Genomic DNA, 27,232 nt, shown 5'->3' on the forward strand with positions numbered 1-27,232 from the left:
TCCCGCCAAATACAATATATGGTGGAAGCAATGGACGATGCTGAAAACAGGGGTCAGAGAAACAATTGAAGGGTCTGGGGTTTACCAGAGTCTGTTGAACCTAAGGATCTTCAGAGAGCCCTCCAAGTGATGTTTAATGAGATCCTGGGTGAACCATCAAGCCAACCCCTGGAGTTAGACAGAGTGCATAGAGCGCTTGGCCCTAGACCTACACAGAATGACAGACCTCGAGATGTGATTTGCAGGGTCCACCGTTATGTCCTTAAAGAGGCCATCCTGTTTAAGCTGCGCAGTGGAGTTTCACCAGCATACGAGGGGAGCCAAGTCCAGATTCTGCAGGACTTATCCCGTTTCACTTTACAAAGAAGGAGAGCACTGAAACCTCTCCTGGACATGCTACGTTCATATCAGTTTCAATACAGCTGGGGATTTCCCTTCCGCCTGCAGGTCCGACACGCGGGAAGAATGCATGTTCTTAGGAACCCGACTGATATGCCATCGTTTGCTGCAGCCCTGGACATTCCGTTGGTGCCTATAGAGGAATGGTCGGTGTTTCCAATGGGGGGATGGGGTGCTACCCCAGATGGTGATCGGATGCTTGGCCCTCGAAGAGAAAGAAGAGGAAGACCAGTCTGATGTTTAAGGAGTTATTGGTTTATAAACAAAAATTCATTGGGTTGTTTCTCAATAGAATGTACCTCCCAGTTTTGCCATAATTTTTTTGCCAGGGGGATTAAGTCTTTCTGATTATGAGGCAGGGGGGTTCCCTCCCGCCTTCCTGGAAGGGGGGGGCACACCTTGACGGTGTATAACACAAGATTCTCTCTAGACCGTGTGTCCTCACATTATATAGGGCTCTGGCTGACAAACTAAGTTGAATAATTACTTATTGTTAGTCCGGGGCAGGGGGCTCCTTTGTAGAAAGTGCCCTCCCTGATTGAGATAACACGCCATAAAGGAGTGGTGCAGTCTCACCATCCCTAGGTTAGACAGTTTGGTATTCTCTTATACCTATACAGGTACTTTTAGTCTTTTTAGACTCGACGTTAGGGTCTTGTTGTGACCTTGCAGGCGGGAAGCACTCTGACCTCCTTGCCTTTGGTTTCTACTGCTTTGTTGGTAGTTTCTGTTGTATTCTCGACCTTCTTACCTCTTCTCTTTTATTTCCTCTTCTATTTCCCTGCTCTTCCTATCCTACTTCCCTGCACATCTCTCTCTCTCCCTAATCCCCGAACCTATCCCTAGAGTCCCTACCGTTCCTCCGCATTGGAATGACGCAGATTAATTGGGGTTCACTAAATGTGAGGGGACTTAATGTCCCGCAAAAACGCTCCCAGATATTTTTTGACATGCACAAAAAGAGTCCATATACTGTTGATCCAAGAAACACATTTTAAAACGGGCCACCTCCCCATCTTTAGAGACAGATATTACACTAACTGGGTCCATAGTTCCAACCCAGAGTCAAAATCCAAGGGAGTGTCCATAGGCATCCATAAGTCCCTAGTGCACACAGGTCTAGATACACGGGTGGGCACGGAGGGAAGATTTATATTCCAGAAAATTAATGCTAACTCATCCATTTTTACCATTGTCAATTGGTATCTACCGAATAGAGACCCGGTGACGACCTGCTCCTCTCTCCTGTCATCACTGGATGAATTCGCAGAAGGGACCATAATCGTGGGCGGTGATTTAAACTTCACTTTGGACCCCAAGGTAGACACAACATCGGGACATAACTTTCTCTCAATAAGGAAACTAACGAAGGTTAAACGTTGTATACAGGAACTCAGATTAGTGGATGCATGGAGAACACTACACCCAGTGGACCGTGACTACACATATTTTTCCCTGGCTCATTCTTCGTACAGCCACATAGACCTATTCCTTGTAAGTCAGAAGGCCCTGACATGGCAGATACAGGCCTCTATAGGCAGTATCTCTTAGTCAGATCATGCCCCCATATTTTTGAGCCTCACTATCCCGGATGGGCCTGGGAGGCCGTGGTCTTGGCAGTTGAATGATAGTCTGCTGAGGGACCAGGGATGCTTGAAAGACCTGCAGAACACAATAGATGAATTCTTGGAGATACACTCAGGAGACACTAGTACCCTGCCTGTTCAATGGGAGACACTCAAGTGTGTGTTGAGAGGGATTATGATCAAACATGGGGCTAGGATTAAGAGGGAGAGAGCCCAAACCATTCTGTCTCTACTTCAGAATATTTCAGACCTAGAGAAGATCCATAAGCAGACATTATCCCCGGTGACACTGACAGAGCTAGTTAAAAACAGAGAGGATCTTAAATCCATTCTAGACCGACAATATGAGCGCCACAGGAATAGACTAAAAAGATTTATGTATGAATATGCGGACAAATGTGGCAGACCACTAGCTAGGTTATTACATCTGAGGGGGGACCCCAGTCACATCCCTACGATCAAAAAATCGGACGGCCTTTTGACTCAGAACCCAATCCACATAGCGGAGCAGTTTCAAAAATATTATAGTGACCTTTACGACATAAAGGGCAAATTTGGGGATATGCCACAAGAAGCTTTGGAGACTAAAATAAATGATTACATACTTAAAATAGCCCTGCCGACTATACCCAATACTGAGGTTGAAAACCTAGAAGCAGACTTTATAGAGACAGAAGTGCCATCTATTATCAGGGATTCTCCCTCAGGCAAAAGCCCAGGTCCGGACGGGTTTACCCCTAAGTTCTATAAAATTTTTCAGACTCAGTTATCCCCGTTGATGACCAAAGTATTTAACTCCATATCTGAAAACTCCCAGTGGGTAGCACAGTCTCTTGAAGCACACATATGTGTTATCCCCAAACCGGGAAGGGACCACTTGCTGGTTACAAATTACAGACCCATCTCACTGATTAATTTAGATTTGAAATTTTTCTCTAAAGCACTTGCCAACAGACTTGCCCCGTCCCTGCCTGGGATAATACATACGGACCAGGTGGGATTCGTAAAAGGCCGGGAGGCACGGGACAACACCAACAAATTGTTCCTCCTGATGGCTCGGTCGAAGGCTCAGTCTCTCCCCATGTGTTTACTTTCAGTGGACGTGGAGAAGGCCTTTGACCGAGTCAGTTGGAGCTTTATGATGGCAGCCTTGAGACAGGTGAGTTTGGGTCAGAAATTTTTGGGTAGAATTGCGTCCCTGTATACGAGACCCTCAGCAAAGGTCAGGACTTTCTTTCTATCATAGTCCTTTCTGGTCCACAATTGAACGAGACAGGGATGTCCACTGTCGCCTCTCTTATACGTCATACTCATGGAGCACCTTGCGGTCGCCCTGAGAAAGAACACAAGCATCCACGGGATAGAGGCGGGGGGGAGAACCGGAAGCTGGCTCTATTCGCGGATGACCTTCTCATGTTCATTTCTCAACCACACATATCCTTCCCGTCCTTGCTCAAGGAGTTCGAAGAGTTTGGCAACTTAAGCAACTTCAAAGTAAATTTTACCAAATCAGAGGCCATGAACGTGACTTTATCCGCAGAAGACCTTGCGAGAGTATCACAAAACTTCCCTTTTAAGTGGCAACCGTCAGTTTTAAAATATCTGGGAGTTATGGTACCTAGGGATCCAGCAAAAATTGTACATCACAATTTTTTTCCCTTATTAGAAAGGACAATCAGGGACTTAAAGAAATATGACAAAAAGAGATTGACGTGGTTTGGGCGTATAAACGCGATAAAAATGGATGTGTTACCGAGGTTCCTGTTTCAGACAATACCCATACAGCTACCGCTAAGTTACTTCTCCAAGATCCGGACAGCCTTGTCTGGGTTTGTCTGGGGGAACAGGAGACCCCGAACAGGAATTAAAACTCTGACCAGACACAAAAGTGACGAGGGGGGGGCGAGGCTCCCAAATTTTCAGTTATATTACAAGGCAGCTATCCTAACGAGATTACTGGACTGGCATTTTCATGGTAATTCGAAACAATGGGTGGTGATCGAACAGATATGCTGGGAACTCCCTTACATTTACTCCCATGGTTAGAGAAAGAAAGTAGGATCCAGGTAGTGAAGGGAATGGAGTTCACACGGGCAGCGATGGGGATGTGGGATGAAGAGATAAAAAAGGGATCTCTCTCTCAGGAGCAGGGCCCACTTACCACCGTATTCGGTAATAAGAAGTTTCCCCCGGGACTCCACTACCATAGATTCGGGGGATTTACTCGGGCGGATGATACTCGTTTTTGTCACATGCTGCAGGGACACACCCTACCAACTTATACTTCCATGCAGGCCACAGGGAGAGAGATTTCCTGGATGGAATATATGCAGTTGAAATCTTTCCTCTCGTACCAGGACAGGGAGAGAAGGATGAGGACACCCCCTACTCCTTTTGAGAAAGTATTTTTACAGGGGTCATCACCTGGACATGGCATCTCACTCATTTATAAAATGCTGAACCAGAGAAATAGGGTGGATAAACCTCACTTTGTCTGTAGGTGGGGAGAGGAACTAGGAGAGGATATGCCAGAGGACGATTGGAGCAGAGCGTACCTGTGGACCCACAAGCTTTCCTTGGCGTGCGCCGCTCAAGAGAAAAGTTATAAAATTCTCTCAAGGTGGTACCATAACCCGACTAAATTACATGCTATATTTCCCTCTGTGTCTGATGTGTGCTGGAGGTGTGGCACAGACACAGGTACAATGCTACACATATGGTGGAGTTGTACTAAGCTGCAACCCTTTTGGGACTCAGTGTTCTACCTGTACAAAAAGATGAGCGAAGGTGAAATAGAAAAGTCCCCCCAGGTTGCCCTTCTTTCTATGCTCCCAGGAGCTATTAAAACACAAAAAAGGGACATGTTGCGATTTTGCCTGGCGGCTGCCCGTATGATTATCCCACGATTTTGGAAACAGACTAGATGCCCTACGGTGCTGGATTGGTTGGAGGAGATGACAAACCTCCAGAGAATGGAGGAGCTGACAGCAGAACTAAATGGGAACACAGAAAAATTTACTACAGTTTGGGGACCATGGATTATGTTCATGGAGTCCCCAGAGTTTGTGGAGAGTTTGGCGAGCTTTTTGAACTGAGAAACGCTGGGGAGTCTCATTCCTTCCCCCTCCCCCCCTTTTTTCTTTTCTTGCTTTCCCCCCCTCTCTCCCCTTCTCTCTAATTTTCTCTTCTTTATGCTTGTATCTTTTCTCTTCTTTCTTTCTTTTCTGAACATTAATCTGCATTTTTCTAGTTTCATTTTTTATATATGAAAAGATTTATCAATAATTCATAAGACAATAGACATACAAGGAGAATGAGTATATTAGGATACGGGAAGTCAAAAGAAGTGGGAATTCTGACCTATAATTTATAAGTGGTTGTATGGTAATAGCACAAAGATAATTTGAAGAATTCCAAAAAATTTAGTAATGTAACAATTTCTGGATGTTATCCCGGCATTGAGAAAATGATGTTTATGTATTGTAACTGCACAAATGATATGTTTGTATGTTGACAACAGTTTCATCAATAAAACAGATTTGAAATAAAGCGCTGTCAGCTGCAGCTCCTGATGCTGTTGGTAGCATGCAGGCCCGCAGACCACTTGCTGATCGCGGCCTGTGCAGGGGGCCGTGCAGTCAGTGCTTCATTACAGATGACAAATTCCCGGGCACTTTGCAGAGCTCTGTATACAGCTATGATCAGCCGCCGGCCAATCAGAAGCTAACAGATCACTGGAGAAGCTGCATAAAGAGCTCGTCCCTGCACAGTGCCTGGAAATCAGAGCTCCGCTATAAAGTGCTGACTGCACGGCCCCCTGCACAGGCAGCAATCAGCAAGGAGGAGGCTGCGGCCGCAAGAGGCAGGACGCCGTGGGAACCAGGACAGGTGAGAAGGATTTGTGATTGTTTTTTGTGTGTGTGTGTGTGTGTGAAGACTGGCAGACTAGGGGGCAAATCTACAGGACAAAGCATTGCTACAAGAAGAGGAGCCCAAGGGGACATTACTACAGGATGGGCACAAGGAAAGGGGCAAATACTATAAGATGGGCACATTCCTATAGGATGGGGACATTACTATAGGATGGGGACATTACTATAAAATGGGCACATTATTATAGTATGGGGACAGGGATGGGCATATTACTATATTATGGGGACAGGGATCGGCACATTACTACATTATATGTGCGGCGGATGTGAGGTGATTGTGCTGCACAGATGAAAGAAGCAGGAAAACTGCTCTGTACTACCAACGATTAGAAATACAGAGCAGTGATATCTCATCTGTGTAGCACAATCACCTCACATCCACCGCACATATAATATAGTAATGTGCCCATCTTTGCTGGAGCAATGAGAGGTCCGTACTGGGGCAGAATACTGACAGCCAATGAGTGTGCAGGGGGCGGGGCTTGACAGTGAGGCCGGGCGGTGCCAGCTCTGACTGTGAAGTTCGGCAGTCAAGCATGTCATGTTTGGTTGAGCTGCATTTAAACAAAGTGTGTGCAGAGAATAAAGGGATAATTCAAGAGGAACAAAAGTCAGATAACAAAAAAAAAACAATGTGGGGGTGTTTTATATGACAAAACAGCACATATTAGCTTAAAAATTTTTTTTGGACTTTATGGCGGACAACTCCTTTAAATGTAGTCCAAATATATTCGCTGGAGGGTGAGATGATATTCCAATTTAAATATAAATAATAACCCCAAATATAAAAAGATAAACTTTATTCATAATGTTTTAAAATTTAACCATAGAAAAACATACATAACAAGCAAAATGATATATATATAAACTAGTATTACCACATCAATCCCTAAGGTATGCAAGTTAACCTGTCAATTAGTTATTACCTTATAAAATTCTCTCTAAATTTCTTCCTACCTAATTGGCGGAAGCCCACCTTGTCCCTAACGTATGCCCTATATCCCTCCTTATACCTATATATTTTAACAAAAAAAAAAGGTAAAAATATCCCTCCTTATACCTATATATTTTAACAAAAAAAAAGGTAAAAGGATGAGGAAATGAAAGAGGAAAGATAGGAGGACAGGGATCATTTACAATTCAACAATCTGTACCTTGTTCTCCAACTGGTGTTATCTACATCATCCAGTGCCCTTGAAAAAAACAATATGTGGGATGTACAAAATGGGCCCTCTCTACACGAATAGGGGAGCATTTCAATAATATCAAAAAGGGATTTCAAGGGCACCCGTTATCCTGCCACTATGCAGACTTCCATAGGAAATTGTAGAAAAAAATTGGAGGGGGGACTATATAAAACAGATGTCCAGGGTGGAAGCGAAATGGATTTTCCTAACGGACTCAATCAGCAAGTAGAACTATTTGCCTTTTAACAGCAGGCAAGTAGCCAAACAGTTTATCCATCTTTTGGGGCATTTCAATCGCATTTAAGCAAATTAAATTAAAAAGCCGTTTATTTATTTTTTCGGGCCCTTCCCCTGCTTTTAAGTCTGTTTTTAGGTGCCCTCACCACTCTCTCATCCATGGATAGTCTTTTACAAGTTTTTTTACATCTTTTTGAGTTTTTACATTTTTTTGCAAGTTTTTCCAATCAAATCATCACAGGGCACAAGCTTATTCATTTACTTAGGACCTAGTTAAATCCATTAAAATATCCCATAAGCCTGGATATATATATATAAAAAAAAAAAAAGAGGAAGGAATTTGTCTAGATTCATGCACATTTTAACTCATTATTTATTTTTAATGTTTTCTATAGATGTATTTTTTTATATTTAAAATAAATAAAAAAGGGATTTTAACTGAATCTATTTCTATTTTTGTTAGTAAAGAATGTTTTGTTCATTGAATTACTATTAATTAATACTATATTTATTATTTGTTTTATCCAATATATCTTTTTCCAATATCTCTTATTCAACTTTCCCCATTCGAAGTATATTTCATTCATGGCTTGGTGATAAGATATATCAATAAATAGAGAACTATATGTCCATCTATATTTGCATATTACAGACATTCTCTCACTCACTTATATAGTCCTCTCACTGTGATCACAGAACTCCTGGTGTGGATCATTGTCTTAAATTAGTTAATGAGGCAATTTACTGGATCATAAAAACACCCCTGTGAAAGGAGGAGTCATTTCCTGAGGAAGAAGGCCGCCTTGCCTTCGAAATGCGTAGGAAAAGAAAACGCCTCCTTTTTCCTAGCAAGGGCTTCCGTAGCCCTAGCCGCGTGATGTCACTCGCTCACTCCCCTTGCTCCACGCACTAGGTTGCCAGGTACACGTTTGGCCGAAGCCCCTAGTAACCAGCGCCTTAGGCTATCACGCTTGCTGCTTATAGCTTCTGGCCTCCAGCTCCAAGCGTGCAGCAGCTGCAGACTCACTCTCCATGCAATTAGCAGACAGGAATCTCCACGTACAGTGCAGCACAAGGCAAGTGACTTGTAGCCAAAACCTTTTCTATTTTGCAAACTACCTACATACAGTTAGGTCCAGAAATATTTGGACAGGGACACAATTTTCGCGAGTTGGGCTCTGCATGCCACCACATTGGATTTGAAATGAAACCTCTACAACAGAATTCAAGTGCAGATTGTAACGTTTAATTTGAAGGTTTGAACAAAAATATCTGATAGAAATTGTAGGAATTGTACACATTTCTTTACAAACACTCCACATTTTAGGAGGTCAAAAGTAATTGGACAAATAAACCAAACCAAAACAAAATATTTTTATTTTCAATATTTTGTTGCGAATCCTTTGGAGGCAATCACTGCCTTAAGTCTGGAACCCATGGACATCACCAAACGCTGGGTTTCCTCCTTCTTAATGCTTTGCAAGGTCTTTACAGCCGCAGCCTTCAGGTCTTGCTTGTTTGTGGGTCTTTCCGTCTTAAGTCTGGATTTGAGCAAGTGAAATGCATGCTCAATTGGGTTAAGATCTGGTGATTGACTTGGCCATTGCAGAATGTTCCACTTTTTTGCACTCATGAACTCCTGGGTAGCTTTGGCTGTATGCTTGGGGTCATTGTCCATCTGTACTATGAAGCGCCGTCCGATCAACTTTGCGGCATTTGGCTGAATCTGGGCTGAAAGTATATCCCGGTACACTTCAGAATTCATCCGGCTTCTCTTGTCTGCTGTTATGTCATCAATAAACACAAGTGACCCAGTGCCATTGAAAGCCATGCATGCCCATGCCATCACGTTGCCTGCACCATGTTTTACAGAGGATGTGGTGTGCCTTGGATCATGTGCCGTTCCCTTTCTTCTCCAAACTTTTTTCTTCCCATCATACTGGTACAGGTTGATCTTTGTCTCATCTGTTCATAGAATACTTTTCCAGAACTGAGCTGGTTTCATGAGGTGTTTTTCAGCAAATTTAACTCTGGCCTGTCTATTTTTGGAATTGATGAATGGTTTGCATCTAGATGTGAACCCTTTGTATTTACTTTCATGGAGTCTTCTCTTTACTGTTGACTTAGAGACAGATACACCTACTTCACTGAGAGTGTTCTGGACTTCAGTTGATGTTGTGAACGGGTTCTTCTTCATCAAAGAAAGTATGCGGCGATCATCCACCACTGTTGTCATCCGTGGATGCCCAGGCCTTTTTGAGTTCCCAAGCTCACCAGTCAATTCCTTTTTTTCTCAGAATGTACCCGACTGTTGATTTTGCTACTCCAAGCATGTCTGCTATCTCTCTGATGGATTTTTTCTTTTTTTTCAGCCTCAGGATGTTCTGCTTCACCTCAATTGAGAGTTCCTTAGACCGCATGTTGTGTGGTCACAGCAACAGCTTCCAAATGCAAAACCACACACCTGTAATCAACCCCCGACCTTTTAACTACTTCATTGATTACAGGTTAACGAGGGAGACGCCTTCAGAGTTAATTGCAGCCCTTAGAGTCCCTTGTCCAATTACTTTTGGTCCCTTGAAAAAGAGGAGGCTATGCATTACAGAGCTATGATTCCTAAACCCTTTCTCCGATTTGGATGTGAAAACTCTCATATTGCAGCTGGGAGTGTGCACTTTCAGCCCATATTATATATATAATTGTATTTCTGAACATGTTTTTGTAAACAGCTAAAATAACAAAACTTGTGTCACTGTCCAAATATTTCTGGACCTAACTGTATGTTTTGTTATATTGCAACCTGCATTAGTTATACTCATGTGGAGTATCCCTACCTCTCTGTCTCTCTCCACCAGAAGTGGTTAAGCTTATTGGGTTGTGACAATGCCAGAAGAGAATTCATTTATGCACTACATTCCATCAAGAGGGTAGGCGGCTACGGTAATTGTATGAACTTTTTAGCAGTGAGGACTGCTTGTGATTAAAACGTTAGACTACACTGATTGACTTGTATTACCTAGGAGCTAATATCACCTCGCCCTCCAGCGAATATACACAGATTTGGACTGCATTTAAATCAAGTGGGAAAGCACAGCCTGCATAGAATCAGGCAAGTGTGACATTCTATTTTCTATTGGTGCCTCTTTTTCTGTAGAATCTACACTTCCTGACATTGGCGGTGAGATTCTACTGAACAGTAGAGCGGTAGTACTTATTTAGTCCTTCATTAATAGTTGAATATTAATTATTGATAGTCAAGGTTGATGTTAATAATTAGTATCAGAGCACTCCTTTAACATTGCCAAGCCAGCTTTAAAGGAGTTGTCCGACATTAGCTTACCAAAACATTTTGAGTTTGCCTGTGCTGTATTGTCATATAAAACACCCCTACATTGTTATTTTTTGTTTTCTAACTTTTGTTCCTCTTGAATTATCCCTTTATTTTCTGCAGCTCTTTGTTTACATTTTGTTCCAGCAAACATGATAGCTTCCTGTGCTAAACCTCAGTCAGAGCTGGCACCGCCCGGCCTCACTGTCCAGCCCCACCCCAGTGTCCAGCCTCGACCCCTGCCCGCCCCCTGCACACACATTCCCTGTCAGTATTCTGCCCCAGCACCCGACCTGTTATCACTCTATCAATGGAAATAACAGCCCCACATCGGCTCTGCACCACACACACACACACACACAGACACACACAGCGCACGCACGCACACATCGGGCTCTGCGCCACACACACACACACATCGGGCTCTGCACCCCACACCACATCAGGCTCTACAAGCCTCCCCACACACACACACACACACACATACACACACACGCACGCACACATCGGGCTCTGCGCCCCACACACACACACATCGGGCTCTGCACCTCACACCACATTAGGCTCTGCAACCCTCCTCCCCCCCCCACACACACACACGGCGCTCTGTACCGACCCCCCCTCACCATCGTTCTGTACCGACCCCTACCCCCATAGGGAACACATGTAGGCTACATTCACAGGACCGTTCAGTTTTTGCGGTCCGCAAAAAATAGTCCATTTTTTCACGGATACATCCGTGTGTCATCTGTGTGCCTTCCGTTTTTTTGCGGACTGGGGTAATATATGGGGTTGATGCCAGATGTGTAATGTCACCTGGCATCAAGCCCTGGGGTTAGTGAGGTCACGCGTCTATCAGATACCCGACATCACAAACCCAGTCAGTAATAAAAAAATAGACAACAAAAAAAAAAGGTTTTTTTGAAAAAACACTCCCCAAAACATTCCCTCTTTCACCAATTTATTGAAAAGAAAAACAAATCCAGGTCCAGCGTAATCCAATAAGGGGGTCCCATGACAATCCATACCATAGTCAATGTCCCAGTCAATGAAGAACAGAATGTTCCCCATTGGCTGAGAGAGTAATACAGTGACCTGAGCTAACATCAATAGCCCAGGTCACCGCAGGGGATGACGAGCGCTGCTTCAGGAGGTTAGAGGAGATCATTACCTGCTGTGATGATCTTCTCTTCACTCCTGTCAGCGCTGTCACTGCCTTCTATGCCCGCCGCGTTCTCAGCAGTATCGCCCGTGACGTCACCGCTAGTGACGTGAGAACACGGCGGGCATAGAAGGCAGTGACAGCGCTGACCCGAGTGAAGCGAAGATTGACAGCAGGTAATGATTTCATCTAACATCCTGATGGCAGCGCTCAGCATCCCCGCGGCTGCCTGCACTGCAGGGTGAGAAGCAGCTGAGCCTGCAATGAAGGCAGCCGCGGGGCTGGATCGGGACACAGACTGCATGGGCACTCCCGCCATCCTGAGCAGGGGGCCCGGTGCTGGCGGTGACACCGTGGGCGGGGAGAGTACAGGGTGCGGGGGAATGTGTGGGAGGGTGCATGGAAGGGGGCGGGGACTCACGCACTGTACAAGCCCAGCAAGGCGGCAACAAGCTGTTCCAAATTTGCATGTCGACATGGTCCTGCCCATGTTGACATGAAATGACCGGAAGCAGCAAAATCGCGGCAGGAGCGGTCACATGACCGCTCTGAGCCGGGGGGAGAGGGGCTGACAGCGGGGCAGGTAAGTGCCCCAATGTAGCCCAATAGGGTAATAATAAAAAAAGTCAAAATAAGCCGGATAACCGCTTTAACATTGGCAGAATACCCACTAAGCTAAAACTGATTAGCTTAGTGCCTGCAGGAGTACAGCTGCTGGGGGAGCAATGTAGTGCCTGCCTCCTAGTGGCACCAATCTGTTATCCTGTATCTGCAATGGCAGACAAGACAAATATGCTGTACATACAGTTGAAATAAAAGTAGAATGATGCACATCACACAGAGAAGAGGCAAAAGGCTGTTTTGGCCTCTGTCAGATGAATGACAGTCACTTAGTAAATGGACTGGGCGCTTTTCCACCATAAACTCCAACCAGACACTACAAACACATTCTAATGTAATGAAGTCCAAACTCTTCTCACCTGGCTTCAATGTACTGTCACTTTTAACAGAGTCTTCGCTGAAGTCATGGATTTCAGTCTTTATAACAGAAAAGCTGTTAAAATAAAAAAGTTGTTAGAATCTGTACACAATCCATCAGGATATTATAACACACAATAGAAAGATACTTACAATTTGCCATCTGTAAAAGACCGCACTAAAATAACGTCTTTTTTAGCACCTATATCATCACGGCAATCTGGTGATACTACCTGTTAGAGAAAAAACATTTACTTGCCTTGCTGAAGAAAAAAAATAGGATATTTCAGTTTTAGAATTTAAGTTCGATTTTTTTTCAATATATATTTATCAATTCATAACCCAAGAGTAGGGACACAAATGCTTTTAACACTAGAAGTCCCAGAGAGGGGTCATTTAACATTTCTACCATTGAAACCCTATGGAGCTCGAAATTTCTGGGACTTCTAGTTAATCCCCCAGAAACCCAAGAGCCTTCACTCTCTGTCTACCATGTTCTGTGTCAAAGTCACAAGGGGTTAAACAGCTGGGATCAGAGGTTTCTCTGATTTCAAACAAGAAAATGAAAGCCCTTTTGTAAGTCACCACCAGAATTCCACTATTCCCTGTGATCATATATGCCATGGGGTCTAAACACAAGACATTATATGGCATAAATATATGTCATAGACCTTTAAGGGATCATCCACTACTTGGAATTCCCTTCTAAAGGGAAACTGTCAGTCGATTTATGCTGCCCAAGTCACGGCCAGCATGAATCGGTCCCTGGCTTTTATAATGGAAGACAGGTATATTTTCCTCCAGAACACTCCAGTATTGCAGAGAAAACATAGTTTGAAGATGCGGCCAGGGGCTATACAAAGAGATAAGACTAGTCCGGTGACGTCCTCAGCCGGCTTTACCCCGCACCACTTTAGGTGATTGACGGATTTCTCCCATATGTGTACATATGGAGAGACTTCTTAATCACCTAGAGCGATTGATGGACAGGTTTCCTTTAAAGCGCAACAATCACCAGGATGTTCCTATATAACCTAAAGCCAGTGCTATACTGGCAGGATCATGCTGATTCTATACATACCTTTAGTTGTCAGCTAGGCTGTATAGGTTTTGAAACACAAGAAAATTAAAGTTTATAAAATCAGCAGCTTTGCTGAGTGATAGCAGCTGAAGATCAGCTAATTGCTGGGGTGGGTATTCATAGTCATCCCCTCTCCCTGTTACTTATGCTAATTCTATTATATACCGTATTTTTCGCTTTATAAGACGCACTTTTGTTCCCCCAAATTTTGGGGGAAAGTAGGGGGTGCGTTTTATAATCCGAATATACGGATTATATACTGCAGGGTCCAGGGGAGGTGGGGGCCGCTCTGGAGCGGTGCTGGAGGCTGAGGGAGGCTGGTAGAGGCTGGTGAGCTGGTGAAGGCTGCAGCTTTAGATCTCCTGCTCCCGCTCATATAATATGCACTGCCGCTGTCCATCACCACGGTGCTGACGGTGATGGGCTGGGGGAGCGGCACATATTATATGTGCCTGTGTTCCCCTTTGATCGCACATGCCCACCTGTGTTAGATATCGCCCCCATGCTGCTGCCCATAGTAAAATAAACTCTTTACTTACCTCCTCCAGCATGTCTCCCGGTCTCCCTCCTCCTGCTGTGATCAGGCACGCAGTGATGTCACTCTGCTGTGCCGATCACATGACCGGCACCAAAAACCAGGACTAGCAGGAGGCCGGAGCTCAACCGCACGGAGGGAGACATGAGGAAGGACAGCGCTGGAGAAGGTAAGGAAAGAGTTTATTTTACTAAAAGCAGCAGCATGGGGGCCATATCTAACACAGGGTGATGTGTTCTATCCAAAGGGGGCCATGTGCAGCAATAGGGGGCGGTGTGCCAGCCACAGTGGGCCGTGTGCCAGCCACAGGGGGCCGTGTGCCAGCCATAGGGGCCGTGTGTCATCCATAGAGGACGTGTGCCAGCCATAGGGGACGTGTGCCAGCCATAGGGGACGTCTGCCAGCCATAGGGGACATGTGGCATCACTGGGGGCCATGTGCCAGCCATAGGGGGCCGTGTGCCAGCCACAGGGGGCCGTGTGCCAGCCACAGGGGGCCGTGTGCCAGCCATAGGGGGCGTGTGCCAGCCATAGAGGATGTATGCCAGCCATAGAAGACGTGTGCCAGCCATAGGGGACATGTGGCATCACTGGGGGCCGTGTGCCAGCCATAGGGGCTGTGTGCTAGCCATAGGGGCCGTGTGCCAGCCATAGAGGACGTATGCCAGCCATAGGGGACGTGTGCCAGCCATAGGGGACATGTGGCATCACTGGGGGCCGTGTGCCAGCCATAGGGGCCGTGTGCCAGCCATAGGGGCCGTGTGCCAGCCATAGAGGACGTATGCCAGCCATAGGGGATGTGTACCAGCAATAGGGGACATGTGGCATCACTGGGGGCTGTGTGCCAGCCACAGGGGGCCGTGTGCCAGCCACTGGGGCCGTGTGCCAGCCATAGAGGACGTGTGCAAGCCATAGGGGACGTGTGCCAGCAATAGGGGACATGTGGCATCACTGGGGGATGTGTGCCAGCACAAGGGGGCTATATTCAATATAAGGTGGCCATATCCAGATTAAGGGGGCTAATTTTAGGATGGGGGGGCTATGAGGGACATATACCCTATATGATTTGTTAGACAGACACTGGCATTATAAGACGGACGCCATTTATTAAAAAATTCTCTATTCCTTCACCAAATTTGGGGGTGCGTCTTATAATCAGGTGTGTCTTATAAAGCGAAAAATATGGTAATCGTTTTTGTTTGTGACTAACAGGACTTGTGCTGATGTCATACCCATGTAACCAGAAGGAACAGGGCCTCAGCCAATATAGCGGATACCATGAAGCAACATTTTTCTGTTGCTGAGGCCCCACCCCTTCTGGTCACATGGATATGACATCAGCACAGGTCCTGTTAGTCACAAACTAAAACAAATGTATAATAGAATTAGTATAAGTAATAGGGGGAGGGGATAACTATGAATACCCCCCAGATACTATCTGAACCTCAGCTGCTATCACTCAACAAGCTGATGATTTTATAAACTTTACTTTTTTGTGTTTCAAAACCTATAGAGCCTAGCTGACAACTAAAGGGTGCTTTACACACGGCGACATCGCTAGCGATGTCTCCAGCGATAGCACCCGCCCCCGTCGTTCGTGCGACATGTGGTGATTGCTACCGTAGCGAACAATATCGCTACGGCATTGTCACATACCTGTTCAGCGACGTCGCTGTGGCCGCCGAACAATCCCTTCTTCAAGGAGGAGATGCGTTCGGCGTCACAGCGGCGTCACAAAACGGCCGCCCAATAGAAGAGGAGGGGAGGAGATGAGCATCCGGAACATCCCGCCCACCTCCTTCCTTCCTCCTTTCCGGTGTACGCAGGTAGAATGATGTTCATCGTTCCTGCGGTGTCACACACAGCGATGTGTGGTGCTGCAAGAACGACGAACAACCTGCGGAATGAAACACCAACGACATTATGATTAGGAGCGACGTGTCAACGATCAACGATTTTTGCCGTTTTTGCGATCGTTGATCGTCGCTCCTAGCTGTCACACGCTGTGATGTCGCTAACGATGCCGGATGTGCGTCACAAACATCGTGACCCCGACGATATATCGTTAGCGATGTTGCAGCGTGTAAAGCACCCTTAAAGCTATGTATAGCATCAGCATGATAGTGCCAGTACAGCACTGGCTTTAGGTTATATAGTAAATTCTTGATGATTGGTGTGCTTTAAATGCTATATTCCCAAATATAAAATAAAAATACTAGATCTTCACCCCTGCACTGACATTGCTTCAGTAATGTGGAAGCAGGGTCTATCTGCAATCACATGACATTGTTATACCACTTGTGTGCTTCAGCCATTCAAAGTCTGCTAATAGACTGCGGTTCTCACAATTGAAGGAAGGCACGTATGCCAGGCCGTACGGGGGCCACGCTCCTTCATCAAGTAGACTCTGAGTACGGGTGTAACTGCGGGCGGGGTGCATGACACTTACTGGTTTCTTCAGGTTGGTGTCCATCACCCCGCTGCCGGTCTTCGTCAAAAAGGAAATAGTAATGTACACAACACAAGAGTTCACTTGGCAACTAAACTTGTTCAGTATATTCTTCACACTGTTATGACCGACATGGCCCCAACTTTTCCTAGTTCTGTGTCTACTGTTTCTGAGGTACTCTTTCTCGAACTTTCCCCCACTATGTTGAACCTCGTCCTCAAGCTACCGGGTCTGTGTCTATATTCCTCCCTTCCTTAAACCTGCATCCTCTTCTGGGCCTTGATGGCTCTCTAGTCGCATAACCCTCTAAGCCCGTCAGGGTGAGCCGTAGGCTCACAACCTCTCGAGGTTACATCAGGGTTCCCTGATTGGCCCTGACACCGTGGCTATATCTTGTCTTACTCGAACCCTATCCAAAACTTGCACACTATCAGGTCCATGTTACTAGCCAACCCTCTTACCACCTGTCACTCCTCCTCTACCTTGACCTAAACCTGTCCTATCTGATATCTAATCTACCGCTGCTCCAGCCTGTCCGCTAGGTGGTGCCTGCTGGTAAACAGCCCCAGCTCTGATACATCGGAAACCTAAACTCCGCTAGCAGCATTTATATGTTAACAAAGGATTCAACACCATATAAAATATACTAGTATAAACACACCTTTTGCAGTACAAGTAGGCAACATATAGCATCAAACAATGTATGGATTCGACCACCTCTTATACACTGTCCTCAGACATCCAAACAAAGTGTCAGAACTGCAGATCATTAGCAGCGGCTGATTGTTATACCACATGAGTAGTGCAAACTATGTCAAGCGAGCACCGCCATCGCTGGGATGGCTCTGGTGCAGGATGGGAGTACCAATTATTTTTATTAACTTATAACAGTATATAGTGTTAAAGAAGCAGTTGATTAACAAGTGGCCAACTCCTTTATGAAATTATTAGGCCTAAAATGTATAATTTTTTGGAATAAACTTTCTTCGACTTTCCACTTTCATCATGCTAGCAAGCTCCCAGGCACCTAAAAAATCTGAGCCTTATAGACATTTCAGATGAAATCCCTTGTCCAATCTTAGACCAAACAGCCTCATAAGAATAATTAAAAAGGCATAAGTGCCAGGAGTCTCAAAGACAGACATGGTTATGGAAGAGATTGTCTTAAAATATGGAATACATTAAAAAAAAATGACTCTTACTAGTGCTGGAATCCAAGTGACTTTCTTTTTGTCTCCAGTATTCAAAGAAAAACAAACAATTTTTCCAAGTAACTCATCACCAGTTTTGACCTCTTCCTCATCTTCATCACTAGATGATGTGGACAAGTCTTCCTCTGGTCTACAATATACAAAAAATGTGGTAGTGTACATGTAAATTAGACAGACTGCTTATATGGCCCTAAGTGGGTATACCAAGCACAGGGCATGTCACATATGTGGATGACCTTATATCAATCATCTAATTTCTAGAGTAAAGCGGTTTATGGCTTACTGATGCCTTAGTTTTTCTTCATTTTTTTACATTTTCGCTTGGAAATGCTATAGATTTTGTGCATTGTTTTACAATTTTTTAGGAGGGTTGAATTTTTATGTAGACAATTTTAAGCATCTTATGGAAAAATGAATGAAAAAGCAAAAAAAATACATTTTTTAATTCAATGGGGATCTGTCAAAACAATCCCACCTTCTCTCCAAACTGTTTATTCGTGTTACTGTGTGAAAGATGTTACATCGGTTGAGCCTCTGCCTCCATGTCCAGCTCCATTTTCTTTTATTTCACTGACAGCTAACTGGCTATGTAGTCAAGCCAAAGAGTTGTCAGTGGGCGACATGACTATATGAACAATCAGGACCAGTGTGCTGGGGCCCTGGGCCCACTCGCAGTCGGCACGGAGTTGTACTGCCAATGGCAGCAGGCGACGCGACTGCTATGGAGCATGTGAGTCGGGGGGCCCGGTGCCAGTGATCGCACTTTCAATTGTGTCGGCATCGGAATTGCGGATACAAATAAAAGCAGCAGAGCGCTCCCTCTCTCATCATTCTCCTCCTGTGTCTGCGGGTCTGACAGCTCAGCACAGAGGAGCACGATGACGTCACTATTGCGCACCTGCAGCGCTGAGATGTGCAGAGCGGCATAACGGTGGACATGCTGAGGAGACCTGAGCAGCGGGGAAAGAGGAGAAGTGAGTATATGTATTTAAGCACTGTGGCCAGAGGACTATGGGGGTGCATTAAATGATATGGGGCCTGCATACTACATGAGGGTTCATAATACTATATGTATGGTGCCACATAGTGCTATATGGGGGCTGCATAATACTATATGGGGGCTGCATAATGCAATATGGGGGCTACATAGTGCTATATGGGACTACATAATGTAATATGGGGGCTGCATAATACTATACTGTGGCTGCATAATACTATATGTGGGCTTCATAATACTATTTGGGGGCTGCATAATACTATGTGGAGGTCCATGGGGGCTTCATAACACTATATGGAGGAATATGGGGCTTCATAACACTATATGGGGGCTGCTTACTACTACATGAATTAATATGAGGCTCCATTATATTATGTGGAGAATTATGGGGTGTATTATATTATATGGAGGAATATTGGGTGCATTATACTATGTGGAGGAATATGGGGGCTGTATAACACTATATGAAGAAATATGGGGGCTGCATACTACTATACCCACAAGAGTTGTATGTTCCCTCCACCCCAGTGTTGTATATTCCACAGAACTGTATATCCCCTCCACCCCAGAGCTGTATGTCCCCCCACCCCAGTGCTCTATACTGTACCTCCCAGAGCTGTATGTTCCCCAACCCCTGTGCTGTATACCCCCCTAGAGCTGTATACCCCCTCAGAGCTGTATGTTTCCCACCCCAGTGCTGCATACCCTCAGAGCTGTATCTTCCCCAACTCCAGTGCTGTATACTCCCCCAGAGCTGTAGGTCCCCTCACCTGTGCCATATAAACCCCCAGAGCTGCATGTCACCCCCCATGCCAGTGCTGTATACCCCCCAGAGATGTTTGTCCCCCCATCCCAGTGCTGTATACCCCAAGACCAGTATGTCCCCCTCCCGCAGAGTCTAATGCCGCCCTCCTCCAGAGTCTAATGCCCCCCTCTAGAGCTGTATACCCCCCTCTGAAGCAGTATGCCCCCCATTGCTGTATATTCCCCAGTAATGTGTATGTTCCCAGCCTCTCCTGTGATGTATATACAGCAGTGTCAGTGAGGTCTGTGTGCAGCCATGTCTGTTAATGAGAGGCACCAACCAGCGCGGTACAGCCACATGCCCGGGAGGAGCTAAATGAAGACAAGTGGGTTTGGTGAGTGAGGCTGCTGCCAACTTCCCCATATTAATAATATCTCTAACTAGCTGTAGTACCCGGCGTTGCCCAGGAAAATAACTGTTTCTTTGTCTCTCTCCCAGTCTCTGTCTGTCTGTCTCTCTGTCTCTTGGCCTGTCAATCTCTGTCTGTCTCTTTCCCTGTCTGTCCCTGTATCTCTTTGTCTGTCTGTGTCTGTCTCTGTCTATTTGTCTCTCTCTGTCTGTCTGTCTCTTTCCCTGTCTGTCTCTCTTTGTCTGTCTCTGTCTCTCTATCTATCTCTCTCTGTTTCTGTCTTTGTCTGTCTCTCTGTCTATTTTCCTGTCTGTCTCCGTGTGTGTGTTTGTCTCTGTGTGTCTGTCTCTGTGTGTCTGTCTCTGTGTGTCTGTCTGTCTCTTTCCCTGTCTATTTCTTTATCTCTCTGTTAGTCTCTCTCTGTCTATTTCCCTGTCTGTCTCTTTCCCTGTCTGTCTCTTTCCCTGTCTGTCCGGGTCTGTCTGCCTCTTTCCCTGTCTGTCTCTGTCTCTTTGTCTGTCTACCTCTGTCTGTCTATTTCCCTGTCTGTTTGTCTCTGTCTCTTTCCCTGTCTGTCTGTCTCTGTGTGTCTCTTTCCCTTTCTGTCTTTTTCCTTGTCTGTCTCTTTCCCTGTCTATCTCTTTCCCTGTCTGCCTCTGTCATTGTCTGCCTCTTTAACTGTCTGTCTCTTTCCCTGTCTGCCGCTTTCTGTCTGTCTCTTTCCCTGTCTGCCTCTGTCTGTCTATTTCCCTGTATGTCTTTCCCTGTCTGTATGCCTTTTTTTCCTGTCTGTATCTGCTTGTTTGCTCTGTCTCTTTCCCTGTCTATGACGTTCCCTGAGTCAAATGGGCTGCCTGTGCAAAATGTTGTGATTGTAAATGTGACGGTGCGGATTCCTTTAGCGGACACACACAGACACACACACACATACACTCAGCTTTATATATTAGATGTGTGTGTGTGTGTGCATGAACGGTGTGTGTATCTATGTATGTCTGTGTATATGACTGTGTCTAGATTTATTTTTATTTATATGTGTTTTTCTGAATTTCTCTTTAAATATGTATATGTACGTATGACTGTAGGTGTACGTATCTGTGTATGTGCGTGTCTACGCGTGGATGGGGCCCACTGAGACTGTTTAGTCCCACAAAAACTTGGAGCCTTTTAAACAATTTTTTTTTTACTTTTATTAGAGTTTTTTTGTGGAAATCACCAAAATAACTAAAAAAAATAACTAAAAATGCAGCAAAAATAGTTTGTACTGCATTTAATGATTTTCTGTTACCTTACAGCTAACATCTTTTTGAAGCTATTATTTTTTAGCTATGAAAACAATGTTTCCTGAAATCATCCTATCTATGGAGAACTCACTGAAGGGTTAAACATTCCTTTCCTACCTGCAGTTCTCAACACAGCATTCAGATGTTTCCATCAGTGCGTGGCATAGACTGACTGAAGCGGCAGGGAGCTTGCATGACAACCAATGGATTTACACTCACTGTGTTCATGCAGGTGTCATGTTTAGGAGAACCCTAAATATCCCATTAAGTATCAGCTATTCATCTTTGAAGTGTGGTGTGTGATGTGTCAACCGGCTATAGTACAAACGGCCGGTATGTTTTGCAGAAGCATGGGTGCTCTGCAATGTGAAGTTGGCTGGGACCTGTGGTTCACAGGATTGCATTACATGCAGAGCCATGGAAGGTTGTGTGATGCGGATTACACACTCCTTACCACCTGTGGGTGTGGCTCCAGGGGTTAAAGCAATCCTGTCTCTGAACCTGGGTGGAGTGTGTCTAGGGCAGTCTAGAGAGAGACTGACTCTAGACTTCCAGTGTGTGTGCTGGAGACGAGAGAGAGTCGGCTTTTGTAAGCTGCAGAGCAGGAAGCTGAGAGGAGTTCAGACCTGTGTGGAGCGATAACACAGGTCTGTGGGCCCACCTGAAATAGCAGGGTAAGGTATAGTAAGACCGTCTTCTACGGCAACCGGTACTTGTGACGTGGTATCCTATGGACTGTGTATAGCCTGGCTGTATCCCGGAGGATGTTTACTTGTTCAGCGATGACAATAAACCTGTGTTGATCGGACTTTTTGGGTCACTGCCTCTTTGTCGCCCTGGGGGACCCCCACCCCGCTACATTATGGTGGAGAATGCGGGCATGCGGCCTGGTTGCTAGGGGCAACGCAGCATGGTTGCTGAGAGTAACGGTCTAGGACGTATTCCTCTGGATACAAGTGGTTTGCGGTGGATCGGCGGGTCCACGAAAATCGTGTCGGCGCACTCAAGCAGCTGGCGGTGGATCGGCGGGTCCACGAACAGGGACAGCGTACTCCAGCTGCTGGCGGTGAATCAGCGGGTCTGCGGGGTTCCGTGCTGCAGTGGCGAGAGACCAGTGACTGGAGGTTCCAAGCCAACCCGGAATTGCGGGGCCCTGTGTGGTGAGCAGTGATACACCAAAGGCTGGAGATCCTAGTTGTACGGGCGGTACAACCTGGAAAGGTTAGTGGTTGTCTAACCCCCCCCGTCTTTGACCACCGGGTATTACCCATTGGAGCGCCCCTCCTGTTCCTCTTCTCGTTGCAGCATGGAGGAGCTCCTGAACCAGCTGCTGCAGAGTCAGCAGCACCAACAGCATGTGCCAAAAGGTCCAGCGACAGCAGTGGGGGCTGAAAGCCAAAAAGAGGGAATGGTCCTTGCGGACGTCGTGGAGGAGCTGTACCAGTTCCTGGTCCGGGGACAGCAGGAGCTGTCAGTGTGTAGCGATGTCGCAGCCATGGACCAGTTTGAGCGTTCCCTTCGGGGGCCAGCATGGACACTGGGTGCCCAGGAAGATAAGGGCGAACGGTGTGAACTGGGGGCTAAGGACATTGCATGGAAACCGCAAAATGGGGCGGAGTCCCAGAAGGGAGGGGTTACCCAAAATGGGGCGGAGTCCCAGAAGGAAATGGTTACCCAAAAGGGGGCGGTCCCAAAAGGGAATGGTTACCCAAAGGGGGCGGAGTCCCGGAAGGGGTGGTTACCCAACAGGGATCGGTGCCTCAGAAAGCGCTGATAACCCACAAGGGGGTGGAGCTTTCACAAGCCGAACAGGTGGACTATAGCAAGGGGCAATGGGGTTCGCCTTACCTATGTCCTACCTGCGGTATAGGCTATCCATCCGATGTGAGGCCACAGAAGTGCTCCGTGGACTTGAATGGGCTACGTGTGTCTGGTCTGTTAGACCCGGGGAGCCGGCTGACCTTAGTGAGACCCATGCCCAATCTCCATTTTATGGATGGTAGGACAATAGAAGCAAGCTGTGTGCATGGGACCACTAAAGAATATCCTCTGGCCAGAGTGATGATTCAGACGCCCGACCGTATGGGGCGCCCAGATGTGGGTGTGGTTCGGGATTTGATCTATCCAGTTATCATAGGGCAGGACTTTGAGTTGTTTACGGACTTATGGAAGACAGAGGCCAGGACCGATTGCACAGGAATGAGTCGGCCGCCGCCTAAGACGGCCTGTTTACCGTATGAGGTTATACCGATCCCGTGTGGTATATTGAGGTGCAAAGAGGAGATGGCACCTCCAAATAAGGACTGTCCAGAGTTAGGGGTGACCAAGGGACATAGAGGGTCTCCCCAAGTTAGTGACGTGACGTCTCCAAAGGGAAGTGACAGTCTGACCATTAAAACACAAGTAATTCCAGGGGAGGAGACTGACACATGGTTAAGCGGGGACATGTTAGTCCAGGACACTAGGGGGAGTGACGATGACTCCAGTAAAGACACTGACTCTAGAAAGAGGACAAACGAGTACAGTGCGGTACAGATGGGCGAGAAGGGTAAAACATCCTCTAGTACAAAGGGCCGGTATGTTTTGCAGAAGCGTGGGTGCTCTGCAATGTGAAGTTGGCTGGGACCTGTGGTTCCACAGGATTGCATTACATGCAGAGCCATGGAAGGGTGTGTAATGCTGATTACACACTCCTTACCACCTGTGGGTGTGGCTCCAGGGGTTAAAGAAATCCTGTCTCTGAACCTGGGTGGAGTGTGTCTAGGGCAGTCTAGAGAGAGACTGGCTCTAGACTTCCAGTCTGTGTGCTTGAGACGAGAGAGAGTCTGCTTTTGTAAGCTGCAGAGCAGGAAGCTGAGAGGAGTTCAGACATGTGTGGAGCGATAACACAGGTCTGTGGGCCCACCTGAAATAGAAGGGCGAGGTATAGTAAGACCGTCTTCTACGGCAACCGGTACCTGTGACGTGGTATCCTATGGACTGTGTATAGCCTGGCTGTATCCCGGAGGACGTTTACTTGTTCAGCGATGGCAATAAACCTGTGTTGATCGGACTTTTTGGGTCACTGCCTCTTTGTCGCCCTGGGGGACCCCCAAACCGCTACAGGTGTCACTTCGACACAAAAACAGACAATCCGTGCATGGGCGCTTCTACAAGGGTACAGTAATTGGCTGTAGTGAGTAATTAACTTTACCATACATTCATTTTTAATACTTTGTAGAGAATCCTTTGCAGACAATGACTGCCTGACATCTGGAAGAAATTAATGTCCCTAAACATTGGGTTTCATCCTCTGTGATCCTTTGCCAGCCCTTTACTGCTGCTGACTTCAGTTGTTGCTTGTTTGTGGGTTTTTCTGCCTTAAGTTTTATATTAAAGGGAACTTGTCACCAGATTTGGTGACAATAAGCTGCGGCTCCCACCACTGAGCTCTTATATACAGCATTCCAGAATACTGTATATAAGTGCCCAAGCTGCTGTGTAGAATGTAAAAAAAAACACTTTTATAATACTCACCTAAGGGGCGGTCCAGTCCGTTGGGTGTTGCTGCTCTCCGGTCCGGCGCCTCCTCTCTATGGCGATCGACGTCTTCCTTCTTCTGAGGCCCGTGTCTATGATGCTTCCTATGTCATGCACACTAGCCAGCATTAAGGTCCTGCACAGGCGCACTTTGATCTGCTCTGCTCAGAGCAGATCAAAGTATTGTAATGTGCATGCGCGGGCGGTCTTTAACCTTTCCTCACGTCTGCGCATTACAGTACTTAGCAGGGCAGATCAAAGTGCGCCTGCGCAGGACCGCAATGTCAGCTTGTGTGGATGACATACGCGTTTTCACACTGAGCTAGGAAGGAGGAGGAGCAGCAGCGAGGAGCTGCCGGACCGGAGAGAGGAGGTGCAGAACCGAAGAGCAGCGACACCCATTCAACCAGACTGCCCCCCTAGGTGAGTATTATAAAAGTGTTTTTTACATACAAAGCTGCCTGGGCTCTTATATACAGTATTCTGGAATGCTGTATATAAGAGCTCAGTGGTGGTGGCCGTAGCTTATAGTGGCCAAATCTGGTGACAGGTTCCCTGTAAGCATGTGAAATACATGCTCAATGGGGTTGAAGTCTGGCGATTGCAGAATATTCCACTTATTGGCCATAAAAAGTCCTTGGTTGGTTTGACAGTATGTTTTGCTCATTATTAATGGTTGGCAGACTCAGACTGTAAAAGTCCAGATCTGGGCGGGTTCAAAAGTACCCAAGCTCTGACCCTGGGCAGAGAGTTCTCAGGGAACTCTGGGTACCAATCCGGGTTCAGCAACTTGAGTAATTAAAATAAAAGGGAAAAAAGGGGGGAAAGCAGGTGTGTAATACTTACTGAGTCTCTCACGCGGCTGTACACTGCTTCCGGGCTGCTCATGCTACTTCTGGAGCCGTTTTTTAACCTCATGCATATGCACTGCTTTCTTTGCCCACCAGCAGTCCCCGTCTCTCTGATTTGGTTGCAGTCAGACACACCCCCACCCTGTGTGACAGCTGGTCTAACTGCTCTCAATCAGAGGAGCTGTGTGTGTCTACATTGGTGTAAAAATAAACAAATAAAAAAATTGGCTGGGTCACCCAATATTATTATACCCAGCACACAGAAAACATATGGCTACAGGCTGCAGCCCCCAGCCGTGCACTTATCTTGGCTGTGTATCAAAATAAGAGGGACCACATGCGGCTTTTATGCAGCTTAATATTTTTTAAATAAATCATTTTAAAAAACGGCATGAGGTTTCCCCCCCCCCTTTAATTTTAATACCTAGCCATGATAAAGTCAACAGCTGGGGGCTGGTATTCTCAGGCTGGGGAGACCCATGCTTATTGGGTCCCTTCATCCTAAAAATAGAAACCATCCTAAAAATAGCATCCATTAGAGGCGACAATCCCAGCACTTTACCCAGCTCATCCCGATTGTCCTGGTGTGGTGGCAATCGGGGTCATAAGGGGTTAATAACAGCTCACAGCTGCAACTGAGCCCTAGATCGGGAATGGGGGTGTCTAGGAGACTCCCCCATTAGTAATCTGTAAGTGAAAAGAAATAAACACAAACACCCCAAAAAATCTTTTCTTTGAAATAAAATAGGAAAAAAGTTCCGGGGCAGCACTCAAAGGTAAATGGTGCTCAGGTCAATGGAAGGCATCCACAACCCACTCCTTGTATTCTTTATGAAGACAAATCTTTTAATCGTACAATTCCATGAACAGGCATCACAATGTAACGCATTTTGGCTTGAGCACAAGCCTTTCTCAAACAGAAGATAATTACTGTGTCAAAGTTCCCACATTAAATAACAGAGGTTCATGATCCTGGTGAGAGTAACACCCTTCTCATTTGCATAGTCAAATGTGTCCTAATTAGCGCAATTAACATATTAATCAATTCAAATGCCAGGATCTACCTCAAAATGAAGAAAAAGAAAAAAGGAACAATTTTTTATCAATGCAGAGAATATTAAGGAAAGATAAAAAGGACATCAATAATGATTAATGTGAATCATCAGAATAAAATAATTAAAGAATAAATCTTGTTCATACAATTATTGCTATAAGTTTTTGGTATAATTTCTAACTATAATTTTTTACAATTTATTCTTAAAGATTCACATGGTGTCATTAAATTTAAACTATTTAACACACAGAAAGCCATGAATTATACTGTACCAACCAACTAAATGAACT

At 45.8% G+C, this 27,232-nt stretch overlaps 1 protein-coding gene across 1 annotated transcript in view; it reads right to left on the bottom strand.

The window, feature by feature from the left end:
* The window catches only part of LOC142296297 (AT-rich interactive domain-containing protein 4B-like), a 430,400-nt gene that overhangs the window by 189,585 nt on the left and 213,583 nt on the right, over positions 1-27,232 (bottom strand). The window contains exons 8-10 of the mRNA XM_075339708.1: positions 18,076-18,214; positions 12,963-13,042; positions 12,812-12,885 (exon numbers count right to left, since the gene is read on the bottom strand). Coding sequence (XP_075195823.1) covers positions 12,812-12,885; positions 12,963-13,042; positions 18,076-18,214 — 293 coding nt within the window. The remainder of the gene's footprint in view (positions 1-12,811; positions 12,886-12,962; positions 13,043-18,075; positions 18,215-27,232) is intronic.

This window comes from Anomaloglossus baeobatrachus, chromosome 3 (genome assembly GCF_048569485.1).
Source record: "Anomaloglossus baeobatrachus isolate aAnoBae1 chromosome 3, aAnoBae1.hap1, whole genome shotgun sequence".
NCBI lineage: Eukaryota > Metazoa > Chordata > Amphibia > Anura > Aromobatidae > Anomaloglossus > Anomaloglossus baeobatrachus.